Source organism: Suillus subaureus (assembly GCF_016647635.1).
Source record: "Suillus subaureus strain MN1 chromosome Unknown BJ212scaffold_53, whole genome shotgun sequence".
In the NCBI taxonomy this organism is placed as follows: Eukaryota; Fungi; Basidiomycota; class Agaricomycetes; order Boletales; family Suillaceae; genus Suillus; species Suillus subaureus.
In genome coordinates, this window is record NW_024538609.1 from 56556 (window position 1) to 83774 (window position 27219).

Sequence of the window (27219 nt, forward strand, 5' to 3'; positions counted from 1 at the left end):
ATATAATTTAAAGACCTGTTGAAGGTGAAATTATTGTGAATGATGTTAGTGAATATAAGATTCAAAGAGAGAAGTTAGTGAACCACGAAAGTGAGGCTTTGGAGCTTGAAGCTTAAGTTCCGAAAAAGATTTAGAAGAGACTTGCAGAGAAGAGTGCGCCTATCGGTGCACGGACCTGGCACGTGTATGGCGGTGGAGAAGCCTAACGACTCTCATGCCGATGGTTCCTTTCTCAGACCTGTCCATTCCTACAGCGACGCACGTTGGTACGGATGAGAGTGGACATGCCTCGACAGTGAGGGGCCGTGCTGCCGCAGTTCGGTCCAGAACCACGGTCCAAACCAGACTTTTTGTCCAGCTCTGTGGTTCGGTCAATGATTGGTTCTCACGCCAGCCAGAAAGTACTCGGTCCCAGCTACTCCCGGACGGAATCCAGCAGTCTCTTTGTTCATCGCGGACGTCGGCTATAGTATTTTCACCCCAGGAGCAAGCCATCTGCTCTAGCTCTCCTGACACCCGGTTCATACAGCCGTGGGCTTACTAGTAATGTCAAATCCATTACTTATCAGGTTGTTAATCAACCATCATCATGTACGGGAATTGGATCAATGTTTACTTTCTCATCGCGAAGAGTTGAAAATGTATGTATCAATCTGAGCAAGAGGGCGTGAGAGGTGGGTTGGAAGGTTCAACAAGCATCCCCGAGCCTTGGGGGTGTGGTCCGAGCGCAAGACAGCGAGCAGGCAAACTGTCCATTGCGGAGTTGCAATTCTTGCTTGACATCCTCGAGGACGCCGTGCGACGCTTGTAAGTTGCATCTTCAGCAATGTATATGTTCTCCACAGATGTAGAAGACGCGACTTACTCATCAGTGGCCATGTATTAGTGTTTGTCGTATGATATGACCGCCTTTTAGCTAAGTGCTGTCCACGTCTCTATGCCCATTATTGATCCTTTTCTTCATCTCCAGGCCTGGGTCTTGCAGGATCGGTCAACTTCTCGCACCGGTTCCAACTCGAGCACGATGATGCCTAGACAATTTTAATACGCCTCCCTTTGTACATTCGCGCTCCACGTGAGTTGGGAGAATTCATGCGTACTTATACTCACTCAAATCGCGTACATAGCTGATGACTTAGCAAGTTTCCAGCCATCTTGGACTCTCAGTGCGATGAAGACGTTGTCCTCGTAACGGCAGCACCCAATGAACAGGTCCTCTTTTCACACTCCGTGGTAAGGCCCCAAACCGCAATCGTTGATTCACTACCATGCTCATAACGGCCTGTTCCTCTACGAGCATGACCCTGAGTGATGCAACCGTCAATGACTAACTTCCCCGGAAGGTCAATTGGAACTATACAGTTGCCCTCAACTCCTGGTACCTTTATTGGCCGAAGATGAAGCAAAGTTGTGGACGCCCCTCAGTCGACGGGTATCCTTCCTCATATGACGCCGGAGGAGTACGGTATCTGTGAAGACGTGCGCATTCGAAGCTAGAGTATTTTCATGTTCAAGCCCGTTCAGGGGTGGAGACGAGGGGATGCAGATTAAATACTATCTTCTTTGAAACGTCGCGGCTGCGCGCAAGCGTGACTTTTCGTTGCGCAGTTTTGACATAGGCCCGAGGCAGCGCGTGGGGTACTGACGGCTGCGATATCAGGTCGTGATGGCGCGATTTGGGCTGTGGTGGCCATATATGCAAATGCAATGGCCTGGCTGTGATAATAGCTGTCAGCTTCCGTGTATCTAACCTTCTATTTGAAATTTGAAGCCTAGTATCCTACTCATTATTGTTACCATTCCAAAGAGGTGCATCACGACAACTGTCGTGACTCATGTGTGTAGCTTAATTGATCATAACAGTGCAGACTGCCTCGGCCTCGCATCATGACGAGTACCGACCCGAAACATCGCCCATGTGCAGAAGGAGGCTAGTCCAGGGGCACCCTGCGGCTGCAGCCGACATTATCTATATATAGCCTCCTTGGATAGATCAAAAATAAGTAGAAGGAAATTATTCTTTCGTTACTAAACATCAGCCTGTCTATGAAGGCCATCGAGACGCAGTGAGCTACGTTTTGCCACGATCCGAATCACCATGCCCCACCCGATGGATCAGTGATCTTATGATGAGTATATAACGCGTATACGAAACTGGCCATACCACTGCACATCTCCCAGGTTTCGTCATGGCTTCAAGTGGTATCCCATTGGATACTGGCGCTTTAATATCAGTAGTGCTGGAAGGCATTTTATACGGTGAGTATCGCAAATCATTTGCTTTAGTCATCCCATGTCCGTCAACTCACTTCTCCAGGCTTTTCAGTGCTCATGTTTATGGGTACCATCTGGTCTTTGACCTACAAACGGCAGGTGCAGGACATCAAACGCCCAATCGTCGTAGTGGCCATCCTGCTATTGTTACTGAGCACCGCGGTGAGTCCTTACTTCTTACGTCTGTGGCACGGCATCTACTGACATTCACCAAGCACATTGTCGCGAGCATCATTCGTGTGGAAGATGGACTGGTGAAGTATCGCGACACGTACCCAGGCGGGCCAGTAGCATTCTTCGCAGACGTTACGGAAGAAATGTTTGTGATCAAGCATGCATTGTACGTCTTGCAAACGTTACTTGCTGATGGGGTGGTGGTAGGTTCATATTTTTTATCTACCACTCTAGGGTCCTCTGAGCTCATAGAAGTGCCTTGCATGGTAAAAGGTTTTTCGCTGCTATGTTGTTTGGCAATCCGTCTGGGTTATCATCGTACCGACCATGTTGTGGTGTAGCATCGCAGGTAAGGCCGCACTGGTACTCAACTTGAGGAAGTTGTGTGATCTAATGTTGTCTCGCAGTGACTGGGCTCTATGCGGTCTGGAATGGTTCGCAATACAATACTAGCATCTTCGACCCAGTGCTTGAGACGTGGATCCTGGTTTTTTTCATCTCGACTATTGTGGCTAATGTGTTGAGTTCGGGTAAGCTCGTTTCCGCTCGTGCGATGCAGAAGTTCTGAATGTTTCCAGGATTAATAGCATATCGAATATGGGCGATTGAACGCAATATTACTAAAATTCACGCTAGCGCGAAGAACACTATAATGCCGATAGCGCGTGTGCTCGTGGATGCCGCCGTGTTGTACTCTGTAGCGCTTATCATCACACTAATCTGTTTCGTTTGCTCGAACAATGGAGAGTATATTATGGTAGACCTGGTAATCCCTCTTTTAGCGCTTGTTATCGAAACCTACTGAACTACAATCAACTAGGTCGTGCCAGTCATATCGATTTCCTTCTACATGGTGCTTATTCGCAATGCCATGAATAGAAATCAGAACTACCTCTCGGCTGTATGGACGATCGCCGAGATGGAACAAGGCAATTTGCAGATATATCCTATGACGCCCCTGCAGGTCCATGTATCGCAATTTACGCGCAGTGACGGTACTTCAGCGTACGGAGTCGCCAATGAATACCAATCGTCATGGAGGTCACCTCCGAAGTGGAGGTGGTATCAGGGCCGAAAATGAGGTAAATGACTGGAGCCTCCCAAGTGGAACATCTCAATGTCATCCCGCTTGCTAACGGTGATATCACAAGTTGAAACCTCACCGAATCCTAATAATGGAGACTCGAGCGCGGAAAAAGAACTGACGCTTTCAATACGATCTCGCCCCTCGAAATCGCCATGCAAAACAGAATCGAAGGAAGAACGTAGGGGTTCTTCGATATCCTTCTCTCATGGCTCTTGTATACTAGGAGGTCGGACTGGGGTCGGACTGGGGATCTGGGCGGGACTAAGGGGAATGGGTGACCTTAGGTCATGTCTGGTTGTATCTTCTAGACACCCGCAATGCAAGGAGGTGGTGTAAGGAAGGACTAGTAGATGGGAAAAAGAGAACCATGGGATGTGAGAAGGGGCGGCTTCATGGCCGACATTTAATTAATTTTATGTTATTGCGCTTACGTAATTTTGATTCAAATCATCGAATGGCATCAGTCACCGACGCTCATGTTGATAATTCACCTCCAAGCTCGGCCCTTCCAAAATGGACCGCTGATACAGTTACACTTGATAATTCACAAGGTTTTTGCTCACTTCTGTAATGGCAGAATGCTGAGTGCTCTTTGTAACTTCATCGTGACGCGCGCTTATTTAGACATCAGCCACTATCAAACTCATCCGACGTGAACGGCTGATATGCAGATAAGGTTACTTTGTATTGTGATTCTTCAGGCGCCCCAAAACACCAGTACTACTGGTTCACGAGAATTTTGCTTCGTTATAGCGAGTTCAAAGTAAGTTGACACCTCAGTTCCTCAGCGCCGTCAAGTCACGACTGCTAAGTCACTGTGGGCAATTGATGGAACACGCTTCTGCAAGTCGATGCACAGAAATTGGATGGTTATTATTTCAGTCAGGGGAGCAGTGAAAGATACCGCCAATGTCCGCGAAGATCGAACTTGAAGGTACTCACGGAATTCCGTCGTGACGCCCGTCCCAATACCTAGTTAAACCGTTCTCCTCAGGTAAGTACACACTTCTCACACCCTCTCGTACTTCGTTCAGGCTGATACACCCCTTCCCCTTCGCGATGAGCGAAGAGTTCAATTCTCGTATGAAACGTTCAAGTACATACCCTCCTTCAAAAGCTTTCAGCAGTGCCAACGCAGCTAGTGAAGCCTTGGCAGTACGTGGCTTGTTTCTGAAATTTATCGCACTTAATGTATTGACTCTTGCACGCTCCGCTCCAGGCAAGACCCCGTGGTAGAGCTCGTTCATTGCTACTAAAGGTTAAGGGTGTATTTGACCAATTCTCCGTAAGTCAATAAGAATGCTGAGCCGTGCTGGAATCAGGCGCTGAAATTGTACGCAAGCGCTTCAAGCGTTCCGGGAGCCGCGGTCGTGGCCAAAATGTCAACCATGAAGGCGCTTTATCCACTCCGGATATTGAGGTAGCTGGTCAAACTTGCGCTTCAGTTTGTATGCTATTTCTGATTTCTGATGGTCGCAGGTTCAAAAAAGTACACCTTTCGCTGTGAAAGAAAATGGTGTTCCAAAATCGATGGCCATGCACGATCAAAACATCCCTCCTGATGTGAAAGAAGGAGCTGTTCCCATTGTGGCATCGCAGGTTCAAAATACTCCTTCCAGTGTGAAAGAAAGTGGTGTTCCCCCTTCGGCGGTCGTGCGTGTTCAGGACGGCCCTTCTCGTGCGGAAGATGACACTAAACCCCAATCGGCGGATGCGGCATTTCAAGCTGCCCGTGAAGCTATACGTGACATCAAGACACTTGGAGAACATGCAGAAAACGTGATGTCCGTAGCCAGAGATGGACCAGCGGATCTCGATACTGCAGATAATTTCCAGGAACACATATCTCGAACCCCTTAAGATATTCGACCGTGTCATTGATGGGATCGCAGATGTATGGGCCCTTCTTCTGCATCGGGACCGGACTGATCCCATTCCATAGGTACATCCATATGCAAAGATGGCACTGTGCATGTTATCTTGCGCATCAAAAGTACGTTTAATTTCGCTTTCATTCTTATCTTCTGTTCAATTATTATCTATGCAGATTGTTCTCGCTCAAGTAGATCGCGATAAAGCAGTATTTCGCCTTGTCGACAAAGTGGCTGAAGTTTACGCTTTCATGCTTCAGGACGAGACACTTGAGCAGATTTCGTCGCTGCATAAGATCGTTGGCCGGATCTCTCAACAGACCCTTGAATGTGCCCATTTTATTAGAGACTATTCGAGCACCAAAAACTTCTGTGAGTCTTGAACAAGATATTTGCGCTTTGCACATACTGAATTCTCTATCATTATCATAGGGAAGAGACTGAGAAGAGATGTTTTCTCGGAAACAAACAGTGCGATCCAAAATTATATCGACAAGTTGGACGCGCTCATGCAAAACTTCCGGGATCAAGTTGATCGGGATGTGGCAATCTTCGTTCACCGTACTGGTAAGGATTCGAACGTACTCCTGATTCGACAAAAACTCATCTCTTCAGGCGATGAATTAAATCTCATGGAGATGACTTATGCAGTGGGCGCAGGGCTAGATACTAGGAAAAAATGCCTACCAGGGACCCGCAAAGAGATCATCTCCCAGATCACGGAATGGATCAATAAACGTGGAGATTCTGCTGGACGCGTGCTGTGGTTATCTGGCACTGCTGGGACGGGCAAAACAGCCATTGCTCACACAATCGCTAGCTCGTTCATCGGTGGGGGAAAGCTTGGTTCCTGTTACTGTTTCGACCGCTGCCAAAGTGCTGACCTCCGCCATCAAAAGATTTTCTCTACCATCGCGTGCGACCTGGCCTGACCGTCATCCGCCGATGAGACGAGCCTTGGCGAGTGCAGTTCAGAACGATAAAGCGCTCAAGAATACGGCAGATATTATTCAGCAATGGGACAAGCTTCTCACGAAACCACTGTGGGAGCTCTCTAAACCAATCGCAGACCCTGTTGTAATCATTATCGACGCGCTGGACTGAAAGTGGGGGAACGGACACACGGTGTGACCTTCTTCGCATTCTTTCCGGGAAGCTTCAAAACTCGGATGTTCGAAAAATTACAGAACTCCCAGATAACTTCCGCTTTATCGTTACCTCACGCCCACTGCGTGACATTGATGCTGAGTTTGCCGATGCTCAGCATATTCAACAAGTGTCCATGGACGAAATTCCACCGAAAACTGCGGAGCGCGATATCCACACTTACGTGTCGAAGAAGCTGGAAGGGCTGTCGAATTTTGGGGAAAGACAGTTTGCAGTCCTCGCTGAGAAAGCTGATGGACTTTTCGAATGGGCGCGTCTTGCTTGCGGAACCATCAAAGAACCCCCTACTGGCGCATCTCCAGATGACTCCTTTGACGCCGTGGCATCCCGTGATCCTGCCGAGCGAAACCACCTGCTGTACGATATGTACCACTTCTTTTTGACAGTGATCATGCCAGATGATAAATATAATACGGCGACTCAGCGCAAACAGCTAACAAGGTTTCATTCCGTGATGCGACAAATCCTTGGCGCAGCAGAACCCCTCTCTATAGAGTCTCTGAATGCCATGCGGTGCCAATTTCCATACCCAGAGGAGCATTACAAGGTGGAGCATATAGTGAAACAAATGGGATCCCTACTCAGCGGCACTACCAATTCATCAACCCCCATCCGACCCCTTCATGCCACCTTTCGCGATTTTCTGACGGACGAATCATGCAGCGGGAAATTTTTCATCGATACATCAAAGGCGCAACACGACCTTGCTTTTGCATCACTTCGAGTGATGAAACTCAGACTTTCTTTCAATATCTGTGATTTAAAGACATCATATCTCCCTAATTGCAACGACACCGGGCTACAGGAACGAGTCAAAAAAAGCATTCCCCCACATTTGTCCTATGCCTGTCGATTTTGGGCCACGCACGTACAACAAACAGTCTTTGACGCGGTTCTCGCAAAGAAAGTGAGAAATTTCCTGCGTCACGAGCAATTGCTCTTCTGGCTCGAAGCACTCAGCCTTCTCAACGCACTCAACCGAGCAGGTCCTGTGCTGTCACTCATTGTCCCGTGGCTGAAGGCAAGCACAGCTACTACTGGGTAGCATTAAATGAAACGCTAACGCTCGAGCGCAGGGCCATTCCGGATACGAGGATGTTTTGTCGACTGCAACGGATGTGCAGAGATTCATCCAAATCTTTGGCAACATCATTTTACACAGCACGCCACATCTATATGTATCAGCACTACCGTTCTCGCCCGTCAAATCTGTGATATCTGAAAAGTTCGCTGCAAAGTTTCCGAAGATTCTCCGTCTGGCAGCTGGATATGATAAAAACTGGACAGCTGTTCAGAGCGTGCTCCGTGGACATACACGAGGGGTTCTGTCAGTCTCGTTCTCGCCGAACGGGACTCGCATTGTGACCGGTTCTGAGGATATGACTATCCGGTTGTGGGATGCAGCGACGGGTCAGCCAGTTGGTCAGCCCTGGCAGGGACACACCGGTTCAGTTAACTCAGTCACATTCTCGCCAGATGGAACTCGCGTCGTGACTGGTTCTTCGGACAAGACTGTCCGGTTATGGGATACGGCGAATGGGCAGCCCATCGGGGAGCCCTGGCGTGGACACGATGGTCCAGTTAATTCAGTCTCGTTCTCGTCGAAAGGCACCTACATCGCAACTGGTTCTTCGGATCACACTGTCCGGTTGTGGGATGCAGCTACGGGGAAGCCAGTTGGTGAGCCCTTGCGGGGGCATAATGGTTCAGTGAACTCGGTCTCATTCTCGCTGGATGGGACTCGCATCGTGACTGGTTCTTCAGACAACACTATCTGGCTGTGGGATACAGCGACGGGGCAGCCAGTCGGTAAACCCATACAGGGTCACACTGATTCAGTTAACTCAGTTTCATTCTCGCCGGATGGGACTCACATCGCAACCGGCTCTCTAGATTTCACTGCCCGGCGGTGGGATGCGACGGGGGAGATAGTCGGTCAGCCATTCTTGGGGCATACTCGTTCGGTCAACTCAGTCTCATTCTCACGAGATGGCAGTCGCATTGTGACTGGTTCCTCGGATAACACTGTTAGGCTGTGGGACGCCAAGACGGGGCAGCCAATTGCTGAACCCTTGCGGGAGCACACTAGTCCGGTCAACTCAGTATCGTTCTCACCGGATTGCACTCGCATCGTGACTGGTTCTTCGGATGGGACCGTTTGGCTGTGGGATGCAGGAGTGGAGTCGGATGCAGCAGTGCAGTCAGATGCATCAGTGCAGTCGGGTTGTCAGTCCTTGTGGGAGCACACTCGTTTTGTCCACTCGGTCTCTTTCTCTCCGAATGGGACTTACATCGCTACTGGTTCTTTGGACACCGGCATCGTCCGACTGTGGAATATAGTGACAGGGCAGCTAGCTGATCCGCCCTTGGAGGGACACACTTCCTCTGTCAAGTCACTCTCGTTCTCGCCAGATGGGACTCACATCGTAACTGGTTCTTGGGATAACACCGTTCGGCTGTGGAATGTAGAGATGAGGCAGCAAGTTGGTGACGCCTGGTGTGGGCATGATGGTCCGGTCAACTCGGTCTCATTCTCGCGGGATGGGATTCGTGTTGTGACTGGTTCTTCAGATAAGACTGTCCGAATGTGGGATGTGGAGACGGGGAAGCAAGTCGGTCAACACTGGGAGCACCGTAGTTCAGTTAATGCAGTATCATTCTCGCCGGATGGCACTCACGTCGTGACCGGTTCTTCGGACATGACTGTGCGGTTATGGAATGCAGCTGGGCAGGCAGTTGGTACCTGGCGGGGGCATCGTGGTTCAGTTAATTCAGTATCATTCTCCCCCGATGGTACTCGCGTTGTGACCGGTTCTTTGGACAAGACTACGCGGTTGTGGGATGTAGCAACTGGGAACCAAATTGGAAAGCCCTTGCAGAACACTGATTCCGTCAACTCAGTCTCTTTCTCGCCAGATGGGATTCATGTCGCGACTGGTTCTTCGGATCGCACTGTTCGGCTGTTGGATGCAGCAAAGGAGCAGCTAGTTCAAGTTGGTGAGCCCCTGCGGGGGCACACTGGTTTGGTGAACTGCGTCTCATTCTCACCAAATGGCACTCGCATCGTATCTTGCTCAGCGGATGGCACAATCCGGCTCTGGTATGCAGGAGATGTCAATTTGCCAGAGCACGTCATAAATTTCTCCCCTAACTCTACCCATGCACTCTGCAACACTGCAGAGTTAATCGCAGACGCCTCCTATGATGAGCCCGGGTCGACCTCCTTTTTGCTGAGAGATGACGGATGGATGGTTGGGCCAAATAATCGGCTCTTATTCTGGGTACCACCCGCTTCCCGACAGGCATTTTACAGTCCTTGGAATGCCTTGGTCATACCTGGACGTGTTGAGCTTGATTCGAGCCGCATGGCACATGGATCACGCTGGCAGGATTGCAAAAGTCCGACTCGGAGAAGTACGAAGGAACGTACTACCTTCCGTCGATTCGTCTGGCTAGAGGAGACTAGGTCTATCATGAGTAAGTTTCTACCTTTTCGTCTGTCGCAGTTGCTAAATCAATACTTCTAGCTCTACATCTTATTCCAGTGATTGATATGTAGAGATGCCGGATACAATGTAATATTGAGCATGCAGTGACAGATGCTTCTGCACCGACTGAACGACTTCCGGTCAGGTGACACTCGTCACTTCCCTGTTAGTTTTTAGGGCATGTGCCGAATCACCGATGACGATGGGATGTGGTTGCGCGTATAGAATGGAGCTCGAGAGTTTTTGATCCACGTCTTGCGCCTCCTCATAGTGAATCAAAGGAATAGCTGCCGCCGCTGGCAAGGTTTGAACATTTCATGCTCGTCATTCCCGTTGCACAGAACATGAGTACTGAGCTTAAATGCTGGGAGAACTGGGCCGGTGGACTGAAGAAATCAGCTAATGATCATGACGTAATATTTTTTTGTTTTTGCCAAAATACAGCACAACAGTCTAAATCGGGAATATCATTGAGTTGAGCAATTTTGTGATGTCATTCTCCGAAGGCTGCCTGCTGCAAGAACACCGAGCTTTACAAGTTTATCTATTGGATCTTTTGTAGGTTTTCTGTAAGAGCAACACGTGGAATAAGGTGCGATGCGCAGACTGTAAGTATCAGATGAAAGGAAAAAAAAACAATCACGTGGTATAAGGGCAGGTTACTATTGGTAGCCGTACAGATCATGGTAGCAAGACAAATGAAAGATTTCACGGCACGTTATGTCCAGCAGCTGTGGGCTGCTCCTACGGTACAATCTCGAACCTCGGGATGTCGGTTTAGTAGGCCGAGCGCGTGTGTTCTCTCTCATTGCATTATCAGGTGCCACATCACGACCATCAAAAAGACGCACTCGTGCACGTTCATTCTCCGAAACTCCATCATCTTCAAATCCTGCCAGCGTTTCTAGTCCCCCCGCCGCAGATGCCATCATCAGATGGACTGGGTTCGACACATCGAAAACGGAACTGGTGCGTGGGTGGGTATATTCATGAATCAGACTGTACACCGCAGCTAAGACAGTGACCACCCAGATGACCGTGAAGACGCAGATAATATAGATGTATGTGATGCGTCCACTGTACCAGCCGTAGGTCGCGATAAACATTGTTCCATTCAGGGGTATGAAAGCTTCTGGGTTCGAGTACAAGTCCTGCATCGCTGAATTCGTACTGGCACCTTCTGCAAAGTAGGCAGAACGAAGGTACTACAGTATATCAACCCCCATTTGAGAGTGAGGAGTAAGACGAGATCGTTCACTTACTGTGGCAGAAAACTCTACAACGCCACGGAAGTAGTTTTCCTGTGAAACTCGCAAGTGAGACAATTTGTTTGCCGTTCTAAACGCGACAAAACCTACTCACCAACGTTTCATTCAGAAAGCTTGTGGGGTCCAAACTGCTAAGCTGCAGCAACTGCCCCAAACGGTTGGTGAACGTTGTCTGAATAGAGTCAGACAGCATCTCCACTATGTCCGATAAGACAGTGGTGCTGTTGCTTTGGAGTGGCTGGATATTACGAGGTTGATGTTGATCGATAGAGATCATTGTCTGATTGTATGTCACATTGAACGAAGCCACGTATGGTACTACATTGCAGACTGTTGCATCCAGGAAATTATAGTCTCCCATGCCCTGCAGGAGGATGTCTAAGATAGTGGCGACGATCAACATTAGCACTTCTCAACGTTGAACTTGCTTACCGAATGATGTGGCTCCATTATTCACGTGGGGAGTGGGACAGATAACAATACCGAGAAAGTCAACATGTCCAGAATCCAGTGTCGACCAAGAGCCGGAACCCGCTGACAAATAACATCAGGCTGCTTCAGATACAGGTGGACTATGCAGACACACTGCCGAGAGGGCAAGAAGCTATCCCTACCCACCAAGTTGTATTTGACGAATTCGTAGTTGTGAAATTCAGCGAGAACTTGTTTGGGTCAAGGTCACCGCAGGTAATATTCGCCGAAAGACCCTGTTGAGTTATTGCATAATTTCTAGCGAGTCCGGAATGACCCCGGTCTTTGACGAGCGATGTATTAGCCGCGGTTTTTCCACCGTAGAACTCAAGACCAATACCACCAGGGTGCAATGTCGTGCCTGCATACTCTTCGACAGCTGGAAGGATGCCACCTGATAACAGAATGAGATACTAATCCAGGTACGTTGTTACATCAGAACGTACTAGTGGATTTGTTGTACAAGACACCATTGAAGGCGAAGACACTCTCACTTCCACCTGCAACAGCTGAACATGTGGCTGAAGTCCCGCTCGTTGGCGCCATGATTTCGAGGATAGAATAACCATTCTCGTAACCTATAACGAGGTTATCAATGGGTACCACACAATGACCAAGGATACACAGTCCTTACTTCCTGGCTCATCCATGTCAAGACCTAGTTTCGTGTCGAAGGCGCTGCTCCCGAGGTTCAGATCTGTGCCATTGATTGGTACAGGCCACATAAACGGTGTTGGCAATAGTAATGTCGTCCAGCTGCGATATGGTATGTGTCAGTTATGGCGCTCGTGAGCATAATTTCAAACCTTGAATTGAGGAGCGTAACCAAACAGACAGGAATCAACGTGAAAAGTGAGAGTTTGTAATGATTCCATCGAAGAAGGGGTTGTGGTTTGGTGAGAGCTATTGCAGTATGAAGTTCGACCAGTGATATTGGTCGAGTAATATAATGGTTGATTGCCTTTTTGACAGCGAACGATAAAAGGCTGGATGCAGATGCAGATGTCAGCGAAGCATTGCGTACACCTAGCTATCTGAACGTACGCCGTGGTGATTACTGACAGAACGGTGGATATCACAGTGGATACGAGGGTGAGTACAGTAGGATATCTTATAATGAGGTCGACGACGGAGTCGGGGAGAATCACATATCGTTGATGCCAAACTATAATCATGAACCCCCAGCAAAGAGAGAATATGCAAGTGGAGATGATGATTGTCAACACCAAGAGGAGCTTCTGCCCAGTCATAAAGAACTATTCGCAGGCGGGTTGGGAAGTTAAAGTCAACGAACAGCAGTTATAAGGGACAAATTGAACTCCGCATGAATGATTTACTGCAGGTAAATCGTGCGCGCATCTGGCCCATCAGAATAGAACGTCACAGGCATTTTCACTGAGCACAGGAGAACATGCGCTCTATGCGAGGTGGGAGCAAGTGTTCATTCATGACCCCGGATATAGAGATGGAAGTCGAACACTGTCATTGCATATCAGAGATGATCGAGTAAGTGCGACTGTCTACGCCGCACCGAAAACACGGCATGCAGGCCGCGTGCTGATGCTGGCGCCACCGTCAAGTCTAGAAAGAAATTGTTGTGGCCAGTCAAGGAGTGACATTGGAGGTCCATCAGCGTCCAAATTACGTTTCTAAAACTCGTGGACCACAACATAAGGAGACCTGCGAGCATACCAGTGGTCATTTGGATGAAATGCAATAAAAGAAGTTTGACAGGTTGAGATACCTGGATCGTGCAGATATGATGACTCAGACCCTCTACTTCGCTGAAGCCTAATCTCGGCTCCAGATTAGTAGTCTATGCTGCATAGGGTTCCGCACGGGTACACACCGACCCGTCAACACCGCGGTTAGATGGAAAACACCGTGGCCCGGGTGTCTCTGAACACTGCAGGTACATTACTAAGAAGAGTGTATTAATTGAACAATCAAATAAATCTTACTACTTTCCTCGTCGTCCTCCTCAGCTTCGACTCCATTTCGCTTTCGTTTTCAACTCCTTACAGAGGCTAGAAGGTCCTCCATCGCCAGAAGAGCACTTCTGCCCCAGGCTCCGAGGCACAGAAAAGCACGAATTGTTGATGGTGCGAGTCGGTTGCGAGTAAAGTGAAGGAGTTGAGCAGTACTGCTTCTTTTGTCCGCTGTGGCCGTGCTACCTCCAAACTCAGTCCCATTCACGTACCCTCCAACTACAAATGTGATCCCCAACCCTCCTGTACATAGTACTGCGATATTGTGTGGTATTCGTACCTGGACCTGCCCAGTTCGCATAGCATCCCAGTGCTTCAAGTAAGTGCTAGGTGACAGGGCATCCAAGTCCGAGTCCACAAAGAAAGCAACTTGAAATAACATTCCACTAGGCCTGATCACCCAAACTTCAACTTCGCCGCCATCAAAGTCCTTCAAACCTCGCCCAAAATAGTCGAGCATCCGATCGAGGCCGCATGCGTCTTACCATATAGCACTGGTGTGGAAGCAGCACGACTCACTACGTGGTAGGAGTTACGGTGACAGTGCTGCATCACATACGCCGTGTCACATGCACGTCACGATCGCGTTTTCACCGGCCCCGTGAGTCTCTGCACGTCTCTTTTCTCTCTCTTACTTGCATGTCTATGATGTTGTAAGCTATTTATCCTCTCACATCTCTCCACTACCTCACACGCAATAATCATTTCACATACGACAACGTTCACTGGTCCAACTCGATGGGCTCGTACGTACATCTCAAACGGCAATAGACTGCAATGAAAATTGCACTGTATCGTTGAATTCATTAATCTCCTTACTAACACTACTTGTGTGATTCCTAGGCTGACTCATTGGAAAGTTTGATTGTTTACCTGCTGAAGAAGCTTTCAATCAGGGCACTTTCTGATTGTCTTCAAGGAGCAAGGGCCTCGATAAAACGTCGACTCCCCGTATTACACCATCCTCGTTGTAGGTGATTTTGACTACGATGTTGTATGCAATTCTTATGGTATTTTCGTAAAAACTGCCTGCAACGAATAGAACTGAGCGCCGGTGAATATAGTGCCGGCCTGGATGAGCACTGCAAGCTTTGAAGATCCAGCTTCAGCAGATGGTGCGACTCGGTTTCCTTCTGACTGCAAACGGGTACGTCACAAACGCCCAATTGTTTGCTCAAGCGAGTACCAAGTGTCAACATCTTAGAAACCGATCAACAGCTCAGATACATTGTAAGTTTAACTTCAATTCATAAAACGTCTTTCCTACATCTAATTCACTCGATAGTATCCAAGATCCTTTAATATCTTCCTTCATATCAACGAGAACCTGAAGCACTCATTTAATCAACCAATCAAGCGGTCCTCCGTCATCTACAACAGTCCATGCTGGAGTGGGTGAGGATGTCGCTTATATTTGCACCGTAGAAATCGAGAATTGGCAGAAGGTCGACGGCATGGACTGCAGGGCGGTGGTCAGCGGGTAGGAATTGGTTTGAATAAAACACGAGAACCCATGAGAAGACGGGCCTTGGGTGTTGCGGGTATAAAGAATTGGGTATAACTAGTTTGTAGGGGAAGGGAACAAAACCATTTCAAATTTTACGTTCTCGATACACTAGGCTAGCGAATTGCTGGCCCTGAGAGTCATTGGAACGAAAATACTTGTTCTTTCCTCATCATGGTTGAATCGAGATAATTCCAATAGTAATATAGCATGTCAGTGATTTGCAGAGACCTCATTATATCCTCTAAATCACTCCGGAACTACAACGAAACTAGTAAAATCTACATGCCCCCTGTAGTGGTAGGTGATCGTGGTTGATCATTTGGATCGTTTCCTGTGCTAGACATCTCCACCGGTAATCACATCTCCACCAATCAACGCATCACCACCAGCCTGGAAATAAATGGACGTCATGCCTATTCCCTCGTCAGACCTGGCCACAAGCTCAGCGTGATATTCACGAATGCTGAGGATGAGGCGTGGCCCCAACACAAACATCTGCAACACCTGGGCAACTTGGAGCACATCGGAATAAAGGGCAGCTCCCACAGACGGTGAGAACTGTAGAAATGATGATGAGCGGGCGGGCACATATTCGTAGGTTGGCGCACCATGATATTCGGAGACAGTAAGCCTAGGGTGAAGCAAGTCACAACAGCAAAGCTAACACATGCGAAACATCAGCGAAACAAGATAATAACATCCAAACCACCAAACTCACGCTACAAAGTAAAATGCGTGACTTTTAGTCAGTGCCATATAACAGTCCCCAATAGTCGATCCTGTCGGAAATTGTCGCAGTTCACGGAAGTGTTTTATAACAATCCAGACTGCCAGAACGGAGGCGAGGACCTCCCATATAGCGGTAGATATCAAACTCTCATAACCCAGATTCATCTGGTACGCGGCAGATTTTTCGAAAAGACACATAGGGGAACCAAAAAGGACGAATTCCTCTGGTATTTGTTCATGAGTTTTATGCGCTTGAGGGTTCCATTGAAAATTAAAACTTACCCACTAAAATACCGGTGTTCGCCATTACTGCGGTAATGCCGGAGGCGATCGTGAAAGCAAACAAGACTATAACGAGAAAGATGAGCATCTTTTTGGATTGTCCATACATCGCATGTATCCGAATCAACATGATGACTTGTGTGGTATTTCAGCCAAGTCAATCTCAGTAAGATACCGCAGGTGAGCTCACCGCCCAGCATAGCATTGACGACGACAGGGGTCAATGTCCATATGAAGTAAAGGATAAGGCCTGAAAACCCAGGTCACTGGTGCGCATTGATGGACTCCGTGCTTTGAATGAACTTACAGCTGTTGCAGTCATTATGTTCAACATAAGGCAGCTGAAAATATAACTCACTCCTGTGTGAGAGTGCAGTTAGCAAATGAATGGGAATGGGAGGTATCGGTGCAGAACACCCACTATATCTGACATTAACACTGGGATATTCCCTACATGCCACCAGTTAGAAAAAACAAACAGTGTATTTCGGGGGATACATACATAGTATGAGGACCCTAATTGTAAGTTAGTACAGTGCAGTGTCAACTTATTAGCCTCGAAAATTTACACAGAATATAGTATTCCAATGTAGCGAACCTAGAATAGGTTCAAGTCGACTCAGCACAACATGTCAACTGCGCTCATGACACAATGTACACATATATAAAGAGCGGTCATGATAGACCAACGTTGCCTCTGCTCTGAGTCAACCGCATTATACAGTTTGCTCTATAGGACCTTGCTTACCCAGACCAGTTCGAACTGTCGAAGTATTATTAGTGAGACGGCTGCGCCGATGACATCAACTTACCTCTTGTCCGAACGTTAATACTTGGAATGAAAACATTAATGATACCCTCGGAAAGCATTATTTCGCTCACCCCAATCGTATATCACCGCGGCAGAGGATACAACTGCAAAACAAATCAGTGATAGTGAGACATCACGATCTTCATCCCACTTGCTCTCTACGGACCTGAAAAATAACTGATAAGATTAACAGTACTGATATACTGCAACCAAGCGGGATCATTTGAGACAACGGTCATATCTGGATGGGGCGTATGGAGTTTGTGCAGACATACCACCATCCACCGCTTTTATAGCGACCAGTCTGGATATCGGTTCTTCGAGCGAGAATCTTGATTGATCGTAGCAACTATTGTCAACGAAATGATGAGAACGGGGAAGAAGTTCTATGATCAGAAGCCCTCGATCGAAGCAAAGTACATCATAATGGTTGGGGGATTTTGGATTTCAATGAAGCGTGCGAACTATTTGAGGGCGCTTCGATAAAGTAATAGGTTCCAAATTCAATGCTGTTCGGCACGTTCTGCATCAGTTTCATCAGTGGTTATCTAATCATCAACCTAACCTAGACTAACTGTGGAGCCTCATTAATATTGCACGACACGGAGCATCAGTGAAGGAACGTTTTCCGATATTCTGTTCGGCACGTTCTGCATCAGTTCCACCAGTGGTCATCTAATCATGAATCTAACGTGGGCTAACTGAAGAGCTTCATTGGAGAACAAACTGACCAGCAACACCAAGAGTCAGACAGCTAGGAACAGCTGAGTTAATGTCGTCTTCGATATTGGTCATTATTCTGTTGCACCATCCACTCATAAGGTAGCAACATACCGGCAAGTGCAGCCTAATTCTCGCAAGACTATGCTTGGGAGTGCAATTCGTCAAGATTTCATCAAAAAAGGACCTACATAAGCAAGATTATAGGTAGCAGATGTGCACGCGCAATGCACAGTGGGCATTAGCCGACTGGACGCTAGTAACATCTAGAACTCAGTGGAGTCCGCCAAAGGTGTTCCAACTGCTAGCTCTCGACTGGCTTGATGTCGTATGAGTCGTACCGATCATGCGGAGCTTCATCATACCACCACACTGCTGTTCATGGGATACAGGATAACTGGAGACCTACGACATGAGCTCATTCTTCGTGTTCTGATGATCAAGAGATTCCTTGCCTGAATGGTGTGATATGTATTGTGCTGTTCAAATATATTACTTGCACCAAGGAGACGATGATGTAAGGAGACAGAAATGAACTACACCAGCGTCTCAAAAGCAGAGATAAGAAGGGGTAACGTGCCCAATCATCAGCGGCCTGCGAATTGTTAATACTAACAAGGATCTCTCCTTGCGCCATCTGATGATATCGTAGTAGCGTACCAGAAAATCTTTGCTAAAACAAAGTCATCTTGATGCATGGAATACTACTACTTCAAGGGTGGATAACGGCAAAATATTCCACCCGCTGCTTATCTGTCGTCATCACTCCAGGACCGAGAATCAGGTTTTCCGGGGAACGTCTTGACCGTGTCAGCAATGCCTTCAGAACCAGATGTGCGCGAGGTCAAGAATGTACATGGCAAGCTTGAAGTTGATGGATGGGAGAGCATTGAACTGGCCAGACATTTCCCTCATGTTCCCAGGGTCATGAGCAACACGTAAATTGGAGAATGCAGGAGACGGTGAAAAAAATGTGGGATAGGGCTAATATAGTGATATATTGGACCTTGGGCCTGTCGGGGCATCTTGGCCATCCGCGTGGTCCACTTCAACAGAACTTGAACTTCGGTAGAAGGTCACCTCAACATGAGAAGACACCGCAGGATGGTAATATGGTGTGACCATGCAGATTCTGTTCCATCATTAATGGGTTCGTCGTACTATTAAAACATAAATTTCCTCTGACCTAGTGATCATGATGATGGGGTGACAGTTTCAAGAGTTGGGCATCTCCGGAGTCCACGGCAATTCGGAACACTGCGACTTGGCCTTGGCCCAGTGGCCATTGGTGAACTTGGTATGGCTGGTGCATTCAGTTCGATTCTCGAAAGAGTTGAGCTGAGGGCGCATCTTGATGTTATGTAGTATTATGTAAGTAGCATCAGGAATTCGAACCCAGATTTCGGCTCACTTTTCTAGTTGCGAACCAAACACGGGCTATGTCCATCACAACCTAGTTATCGGTGGCCGTGTCGGCACTGCTCTTTTCCCATCGCCATATGGTCACCTGTCAATCTGTGTAGAGCGGTCTTCCTTATCTGCGTGCAGTTTTCTGATCCCGCGGCTCGAACGAACAGAAAGCACCAGTAGCACATAGTATACCGTCATACCCATGCTCGTTCATGCTGGGCCACCATGATTAATCATCCATACGGCGCCCCGTCGAGTTACATGTATGCTAATGTGGTGAGTTTTCATGTTGCTCGAGCATAGTATTCTCAGTCTTACGGTTCGGGAATTCTTTCAGGACGACGGTTATAGTCAGGTCTCTCATGTGTCGCCTCCCCCAGATCGCCTCTATAGCTTCATCCCGGTAGGTTGTCTCACGGTTTTGTTTTACCAATGTTGACATCGTAAATTCGAAGAGGTTGTCAGTTGATTCTATGCCCTGGTACGGGGCAACTGAGTACTCGGGTACAACTTCAAATAGAGACTATGACCAACGAGATTCTTTGCCAAATCGATGGACACCTCGGGTATGTCTCCAGAGAACTTTATAGTACCTGTTCGGAATACTGTCTCCCCTAGGAACGTGCTTGGCGGTTTTTTAGAGGAGTGCAGTCGAAAGTGAGGAGTAGATGGCGACCGCTTCATTTACGATCCCTGTTTTTACGCCCTTGTCACTATCATGTCCGTGATGACCCAGGTGAGTTTTATACTAGATATATCTGGCTCTATATCTCATGGGAGGCAGATATATATATCTAGTTATTTAACGATGTTCTCAAACTTCTAGCCTCAACTGTACTCAAACATCTTTTTGTTGTTTTGCCCTGCTATGCCTCGCTGCTCAGCGATTACCATTGCTGCTTTTCTCCTATTTACCGGATGTCGGTCCCTTCGAAGTTCCAACACTGTTCTAGGTAATTTCAAGAGATTTCTCAAATGACAGATGCTTCAGTTAGAGGGCCAGTTGAACTATAAACTAGTCTCCTGATTATTTTCACCGTTCTTGCATGTTGTACATGCCATCCTGGAAAGAAGAAAAGGTGCAGGTGCAGACAGGCATGCCATTGTGATCGACAATGTTCATATCGGCTGTCCTCGACTTAGTACATGCGTTAGACCTCGAACCTAGTATATATACGTAGAGGGCACTGTGCATAGGCTTGTATGACGTAATAATAGTCCTTGGATTCTGCTCCCGTTGCAAGCTGATCTCCCTGTTCGTGCCAATGTCCACAACACTCGTCGAAGTCCTGCGTACCTCAGTCGAGGCTCATAATGATACCTTCGAGACTTTACTAAACCTGATACCCGCCAAATACTACCTGGCCAAAGATGATCATGATGCAGACAACAACGTGCGTTATTGAAATTTTCAAGATGAATCTGAATAGCATTATGCGCTTCGAACAGGTTCCGTCCAAGTATCAAAAACACAGCAAAAACAAAAAGGCACCCAAACAAGCTGCGAAGGAGGCATCAAAAAAGGCTCGCAGGGATAAGGTCTTCCACTATCATCACTACCTGATGTTCCCTTCTGAGTCTGAGTTCTTATTTTCCTAGCTGGACCCAGCCAATCAAAAGTCGGTCATCGACCTTCAGAATGAAGCTGCTCTTGAGTTGGAAAAAACCAACTCGAAAGTCAAGGGGAAACAGAAAGCTGCGGTGCTCGGGTCCGATTCTGGTGCCGACGACGACGATGTTATGCAAGTGGATGATGTGGATCTCAGCGATACCGCTGTGACCGCCCCACTCGACCCCATAGTGCCCATGGCTAAACCGGAGAGTATCGCTGCTCTTCGAGATAAACTGCATCTGCGCATGGCAGCCCTCCGACGTGGTGGACAAGGTGGTGGAGAGCCGGGAGATAAAGACGAACTTTTAGAACAACGGAGAAGGCAACGCGCCGCACTTCGTGAAAAAAGACGAAAAGAGACAAAAGAGAGGCGCAAGGCAGAGGCTGAAGGCAAAAAGGGAAGCAAGAAGGAAGTGACGAGGGGTCTTCCTGTCAAGGTATTTTGCATCTTGCAAGGTTCTAATTTGAGTTCATCCCTGTGCTTGACCAACAGAATCAGCTACTTGTTCCGGACTTGCCGGCCGCCTCAAAAGGAACTGCTGCATCTCGCCTTACCGATGGTCCGTTGACTAATGTGTCTTTTGCTGTGGTGGCCGGGAGTTCGAGCAAAAAGGCCGCATCACTCAAGACGTCTTCCAATCCGAATCAAGCTTTATCGCAGCTCGCTGCGCGGAAGGAAAAATTAGATTCGATGCCAGAGGACAAACGCAAAGTTATAGAAGATAAGAGTCGCTGGGCAAAAGCGGAGGCGCGTCTTGAAGGCGTTAAGGTCAAAGATGATGAAGTGCGCCTCAAGAAAGCAGTAAAACGGAAAGAAAAGGAGAAAACCAAGAGTAAGAAGTCCTGGTAAGTTGTTGATGATACACTCGACTTCTTATTGATACTCATCTCGTTGTAGGGAGGAGAGGAAAGACCAACTCACGGCTTCCATGGCTGCAAAGCAGAAGAAACGTTCAGATAACATCGCGATGCGAAATGAGCGACGGAGCGATAAACGAAAGTCTTCATCGTCAAAGGGGAAAACTAAAGCTCGACCTGGTTTTGAGGGCAAGGCTTTCCATAAAGGTAAAGGGAAAGCTACGGGCAAGCACAAGTAGCGTAGGTACTGTAGCCTTGGTTAGGGATAACTTATGTTGATCTCGTTTCAAGTGGGTCATACCTGAGTCGATGCGTGAGAGGTGGTGGGATTTGGGGTGAATGGAGACATGACACGGCCAGCTTAATCTCTACAACAGTGCGGATTCTCTTAATCGGCGGCCTCACGCTTTCGGGTGACAGACTATTTAGCCACTGTTCTGCACAAGCGAAAATATTTGTGTGGCTGCATTGAAAGGGGCCAATTGCCCTGCGCCCCAAGCGTTGTGAGTACTACTGTAACTCTACTAGAAAGGCAGTTCCAGCTTACAGTTCGAGTTGGCCAATTCAGTAAAAATTCAAAGAAGGGACGTTCTTGGCTTGGCCAATACAGTACTGACTATTGAATTCAAAGAGGGGACAGTTATGACGTCTTCGAACCACGACAGTTTATATACCGCTTGCCTCGAGTCTCCTCTCTAGTCTTCCCCGACTGCTCAACAACCATCTACACTCGCACTCAAAGCATATCCACCACAAAACTCACCATGTCTTCACCTTTGACTATCGACTTTTCGGGTACGTCGCCTGGGCCATCAGTGACGGCCACTCTGACTCGTCCTAATTCCGCCTGCAGGAAAATGCACCATTGTCACTGGGGGTAACCGCGGAATTGGCCTCGGGTATAGCCGCGCTCTCGCTAGGGCTGGTTCCCGAGTGGCAATCGTCTACAGGTTAAGCTTAGATACTTTGATGCTACCAATCGCTAATGTTTGACATGGATGTGTGATATATTAGGAGTAACCCAGATGCCCCTAAAGTCGCTAAAGAGCTTCAAGAGCAATATAAAGTCAAAGTCCAGGTATGCAAATAACCTGGTAGAGATGTCGTCCTCATCTAGACCCCTATCCTCCCACACAGGCTTATAAGTGTGACGTCACCAACGCTGAGCAAACAGTTGAAACTTTTGCTCGCATTGACAAAGATCTTGGCCCCGTCTCAGGTCTTGTTGCAGTGAGTATAACCGTTTCCAGTCAGACTACTTCTTTAAACGACCGGTTTGATTGCAGAATGCTGGCGTTTCTGCAGTGAAGCCTGCTTTCGATCTGACTACGGAGGACTTCAACAAGGTGTACAGCGTTAATGTTCTCGGCGTGTTCAACAGCGCCGTGGCTGCTGCAAAGTAAGCTCCATAATGTATTTTGAGGAAGGCATGACCTGACGAATATGGCAGGCTTTGGAGAGGCAAGGACTTGAGGAACCTTTCGATCGTGATCACGTCCTCTATGAGCTCGCAGATCATCAACCAAGCTGCGACAAACGAACCCTTGACGCAGGTCTTCTACAACTCCTCCAAGGCTGCCGTCTCCAACCTCACAAAGGGGCTGGCTGCTGAGTGGGCTCAACACAAAATCAGAGTGAATGCAGTGTCTCCCGGCTATGGTCAGTGTTTGTTCTATCTCTCTCTTCCAAGCACGACGTCCTGAAAATGCGTATCAGTGTACACGGATCAAACCCATGATTTGCCCAAAAAAGTCGTAGAGTATGAAAAGCAACACATTCCCTTGGGAGATCTCGCTCGTGTATGTACCATGTGTTTTATTTAGCATTCACTAATTCACTTCATCTTATAAATTATAGCCCGATCAGATCTCAGGCCAGGCACTTTTTCTCTTGTCTGAGTATGCCAGTTACATGACTGGCGGGGAGTATTTTGTTGACGGGTATGTCTGCCTGTTTCGCACTAGTTACAATTCTGACAGGCCCTTTGCATTTGTCTAGTGGCCAGCTTATCTGGTAAATTCACTTGTCACCACAAAGGAGTGATCAATGACGCGGCTGGGGCTTAAGAGGGAGTGGTTCACTACAACGGATGGATGTGATCACTGTGTACAATAATTTCAGAGAAAGTCAACGCTGCTGTACCGAATGAGGAAGGATTGTGACGAAGTCGACTCAGTCCGCTCAATCATTCCGTGTCTATACTGTGGTAAAGACTTCCTAAGACTTTTGATATCATCTTAGAAGCGAGACTAATCAAGCTGTGTTGGACAACTGAAGGGTTGTGGTGCAATTAGTCGACAGGTCCCTCGAGCTCGGGCGCGACGCTTCTGTGTTAAGTCCGACAAACTTTCTGTGCGACATGTTCACAGCAAATAGAAAGATGAAATAAAAATTACAGACTAATTATTTCCATCAAAGCCACGCCGCCTTGCTCACACTGGCTTTCTCTTATACTGGTGAGGGCAGAAGAGAAAGGGTCAAACAAGTAGCAGAACACTTAGGCGGGCTTGAACACGCCACCCAACTACGCTGCCGATGATCACGACAGCTGCGCCCGCCATGAATCCGATAGTGACCGGTACAAGCGAGAGTAGCATGGATTGCGGTTTGCCACGAGAATTCTCAACAATATAATCGACGATCCCAACAGCAAAGAGAATAGATGACCAGAGGGCGAATATGACAGGGCTGGCGACTGCAATCGCAAGCGAAGCTGAGTTGATATAATTACCATCTTTCACTAACTCTCATGTCCTCGTCCGAAATAGAGAACGCCTGGATAGGGAAGTACTGGACGATGAAAAGACCGCAGGCGCTCAACCCAGATGCTCTCAACTAAACAGAGAAAGCGAGAGGGGGAGCGGGTGGTGAAATCGCGAGGATAACCGCACTCATGGTGGCGAGGAACGCGAGCTGTACCAACATGGATTTCATGTGATATAATAATTTAGTGAAGATCGATGACTCGTTTGAGCAGCCAGCTTGCCGTGTTCGACAGTCTATCCCACTCTGCTTGCTGTTCCACACACCAGCGATCAACTGCTTGTAGGCCGTCTATTTCAGCGGCCTCGGCAAATTCACGAAATCGGGCAAGATAAGTGCGACCCATCTGGAGCAAGGAAACATGATCCAAGATTTGGAAACACAGCAGGTGAAATTTGGAGAGGGGACGAGACATCCAAAGCACTGGTGGTATGAGGCGTTCGATCATTTCACCTCAGGACTTGAGGCAGAATCAAACTGCTCGAGGGCTCGTTGTCAGCCATGTTTATATGGAACGTGGGGAAGGGCATATGCGGCTGTACATGACACAGGCTGTGAACGAACATGAGACAATTGTGAGCAGGGCTTGCTACTATATAATGTACGGCCCAGTCAGACACCTTCCATAGTATGCCATACCATGACCAGCACTACCTCATTCGATATTGATTCGGAATGTTGCATCGATGATTTGTGTAAAATGGTCTTGGTAGATTCAGAGTATGTGGGGGTAGTGGTGAGTTCACAACAAAATTCTGAATTCAAGCGCTTGGACATCATATTGACAAGTTGACAAGTCACCACCGTAAAAGATGAGACTCGTGGCACTGCACCTACTCTCAAAACCAGCGCCTCGAAATATGGCAAGGCACTAATACACAAATTGGAGTTGCTCAAGGATACTCGATTCTCCCACTGGCGTCACGAATTCATCGTCCTTACTCTGACTTACGCAAATGAAAGGCGTTTGCTTTATCTGGAACATTCTTGGCAAGGCACAGGATTAGGAGAACGGATACCTGTGACTCTTAGTAGTCTTGTTGGCAGTCAGAAAGGAAGCGCAGATGAAGCAATGTTCTACAAGCCGAATGATCCTCATGAAGACCACCGGAGGAGATACACCATGACCGTCTTCGAAATCCAGTTTTCTGCTCATCCTACTCATACTAGCCCTGTCACTCTTCATTCCATTGCCCGGATTCTAAGGCAGATGGGAACGAAACATGGAGCCTATGCGTTGTTCAGTGCCAATTGTTGGGCTTGGTCTCGAGGCATTGTTATGGCCATTGCCTTAGAGTCTAGTAGCAACGTCGAGACAGTGACTATGACAGGGAAGGATATAACATTGCACCAACTCAAATATTACCTGTTGACTGAGTACGGTGCGTTTGGCGGTATGCTCTTGCATTGCATAGGTACATTTTGTACGTCTCAACGCACTTTCCTGGCTGATAGTCCGACATTGCAGAGAAAGGGAGGCATGACCTACGTTGGTACGAGTATTGCACTCTGCGATGTGTTTACTTCCTTTATGCCTTCATTGGCCTCGGACTTTGGTTAAACCATATCATTGTCGGTCCTCTCAACTGGACACTACGCGTCAAAGAACTTTGCATTCGCGAGGACCGGACAACCGATACGAATGGTCAAGACCACACATACGATGTGCTGCCGCCCGATCTCACAGATTTAATCCCCACATTTCCGGGTACAGCCACACACCTTCTGGGATACCATTTCTGCGGGCCAAGTAAATATCTATATGTCCTGGCTGCCCCAATTGCAACCTCTGGGGCAAGAGTGACGTCGGTTCACATATTTATCTATGGCACTGTGGAGTTGAAACCAGGCCAGGAAAAGTCGGTCTCTGATTCCGAAAGCGCTCTTAACAGAATGGAATGGTTTCGATGTGCTATTCTTCGCCAAACGCAGGATGGAAGACTCGTCGAGGTCTCTGAACCCGCTTGTTTTTCACTCAGGGTGCAGTTTCGGAGCGTGGGGAAGCGATCGTATGGTGCTGTACATGTCATGGAACATCACCACCCATTGACACTGGGGTTACGCCAAGGGGACTCGATAGCAATATGGGCCCTTGGAAGGACTGGTTATATCCACAAACCAGCAGGCGCTTGGATCAAGGTAGGTTGCTACATATGTCATAATTATCTGCATGAACGAGAGGACACACATTTAGGTCGTGACGAAGAACCAGGCTCGGATTTTTGGATTGGTTGGTTGCGATGGACGTGGCGAGGAGGATCGCGGGACTCATCATATACCCTCGTGGTCATACCTGGCCAGAGATAGTCGGACAACATTGCCATGAGCTGAAGTACCTGTTTTTCGAGATTCCATGGTGCCTGAACAGTTTGTGAGTCAAGCTCCTCGCGATTTCTTGTCCAATAAATCATTTCCCAATGAAATCTAGGTGTAATGATTGGCCTTGGTCAGCAATCAGCATGATAGCATCACACATGCTTTCCACTGTCACACCGCTCCAGCTACCTGAAGGTGACGGTGACGAGCACCCGGTCGAAGTCACACTGTCCAACTTCATAGAACAACTTCTCTCACCAAACGGCGGGAAAGGGTCGCCATTCTGTAGAGCTACGATACGCTCCATCTCCCTCGGACAAGCCGAGATTGACCTCTTCAAGATCATCGTTTTGCTAGTCACCCTCGATAACGTGGAGTATTATGTGCATATACGTCATCCCAAAGACGAGGAATCTCTCTGGC

General features: G+C 47.9%; 9 protein-coding genes across 9 annotated transcripts; 5 read left to right on the forward strand and 4 right to left on the reverse strand.

Annotated features, from left to right (window-relative positions):
• Window positions 1-2129: 2129 nt before the first annotated feature.
• On the forward strand, window positions 2130-4011 carry BJ212DRAFT_1391861 (uncharacterized protein; the record flags this gene model as incomplete). Its single annotated transcript, XM_041337043.1, has 9 exons — window positions 2130-2133; window positions 2182-2259; window positions 2318-2436; window positions 2490-2651; window positions 2722-2797; window positions 2856-2978; window positions 3027-3214; window positions 3269-3530; window positions 3600-4011. 8 exons carry the CDS (start codon window positions 2130-2132, stop codon window positions 3527-3529), a joined length of 1011 nt encoding a protein of 336 aa, XP_041187230.1. The 3' UTR covers window position 3530; window positions 3600-4011.
• A 6798-nt stretch (window positions 4012-10809) lies between these two features.
• Window positions 10810-11218, reverse strand: BJ212DRAFT_1391877 (uncharacterized protein; the record flags this gene model as incomplete). The annotated part of the gene is made up of 1 exon (XM_041337044.1): window positions 10810-11218. A coding segment is annotated over one exon (409 nt), but the record flags the coding sequence as incomplete, so codon positions are not given.
• Window positions 11219-11610: 392 nt separating this feature from the next.
• On the reverse strand, window positions 11611-12722 carry BJ212DRAFT_1391882 (uncharacterized protein). The gene is made up of 5 exons (XM_041337045.1): window positions 12435-12722; window positions 12247-12378; window positions 11948-12194; window positions 11762-11863; window positions 11611-11707 (listed from the first exon to the last, which is right to left on the reverse strand). The coding sequence occupies exons 1-4, from the start codon at window positions 12523-12525 to the stop codon at window positions 11821-11823; spliced, it is 513 nt and encodes a 170-aa protein (XP_041187232.1). The 5' UTR covers window positions 12526-12722; the 3' UTR covers window positions 11611-11707; window positions 11762-11820.
• A 389-nt stretch (window positions 12723-13111) lies between these two features.
• Window positions 13112-13646, reverse strand: BJ212DRAFT_867332 (uncharacterized protein). The gene is made up of 3 exons (XM_041344234.1): window positions 13543-13646; window positions 13332-13494; window positions 13112-13279 (listed from the first exon to the last, which is right to left on the reverse strand). The coding sequence occupies exons 2-3, from the start codon at window positions 13488-13490 to the stop codon at window positions 13193-13195; spliced, it is 246 nt and encodes an 81-aa protein (XP_041187233.1). The 5' UTR covers window positions 13491-13494; window positions 13543-13646; the 3' UTR covers window positions 13112-13192.
• A 164-nt stretch (window positions 13647-13810) lies between these two features.
• BJ212DRAFT_1283686 (uncharacterized protein) lies at window positions 13811-14089 on the reverse strand (the record flags this gene model as incomplete). The annotated part of the gene is made up of 1 exon (XM_041331775.1): window positions 13811-14089. One exon carries the CDS (start codon window positions 14087-14089, stop codon window positions 13811-13813), a length of 279 nt encoding a protein of 92 aa, XP_041187234.1.
• Window positions 14090-19257: 5168 nt separating this feature from the next.
• On the forward strand, window positions 19258-20482 carry BJ212DRAFT_1391936 (uncharacterized protein). The gene is made up of 5 exons (XM_041337046.1): window positions 19258-19523; window positions 19585-19650; window positions 19703-19813; window positions 19866-19983; window positions 20032-20482. The coding sequence occupies exons 1-5, from the start codon at window positions 19473-19475 to the stop codon at window positions 20043-20045; spliced, it is 360 nt and encodes a 119-aa protein (XP_041187235.1). The 5' UTR covers window positions 19258-19472; the 3' UTR covers window positions 20046-20482.
• Window positions 20460-22429, forward strand: BJ212DRAFT_867677 (surfeit locus protein 6-domain-containing protein). The gene is made up of 7 exons (XM_041344236.1): window positions 20460-20641; window positions 20697-20786; window positions 20847-21296; window positions 21353-21705; window positions 21758-21957; window positions 22009-22220; window positions 22286-22429. Exons 1-5 carry the CDS (start codon window positions 20513-20515, stop codon window positions 21954-21956), a joined length of 1221 nt encoding a protein of 406 aa, XP_041187236.1. The 5' UTR covers window positions 20460-20512; the 3' UTR covers window position 21957; window positions 22009-22220; window positions 22286-22429.
• BJ212DRAFT_867636 (NADP-dependent mannitol dehydrogenase) lies at window positions 22064-23784 on the forward strand. The gene is made up of 10 exons (XM_041344235.1): window positions 22064-22220; window positions 22286-22512; window positions 22571-22667; window positions 22732-22795; window positions 22855-22947; window positions 23004-23116; window positions 23168-23376; window positions 23434-23516; window positions 23575-23657; window positions 23716-23784. The coding sequence occupies exons 2-10, from the start codon at window positions 22482-22484 to the stop codon at window positions 23732-23734; spliced, it is 792 nt and encodes a 263-aa protein (XP_041187237.1). The 5' UTR covers window positions 22064-22220; window positions 22286-22481; the 3' UTR covers window positions 23735-23784.
• A 1426-nt stretch (window positions 23785-25210) lies between these two features.
• BJ212DRAFT_867687 (uncharacterized protein) lies at window positions 25211-26847 on the forward strand. The gene is made up of 4 exons (XM_041344237.1): window positions 25211-25216; window positions 25278-25895; window positions 25949-26619; window positions 26675-26847. Exons 2-4 carry the CDS (start codon window positions 25553-25555, stop codon window positions 26804-26806), a joined length of 1146 nt encoding a protein of 381 aa, XP_041187238.1. The 5' UTR covers window positions 25211-25216; window positions 25278-25552; the 3' UTR covers window positions 26807-26847.
• Window positions 26848-27219: the final 372 nt, after the last annotated feature.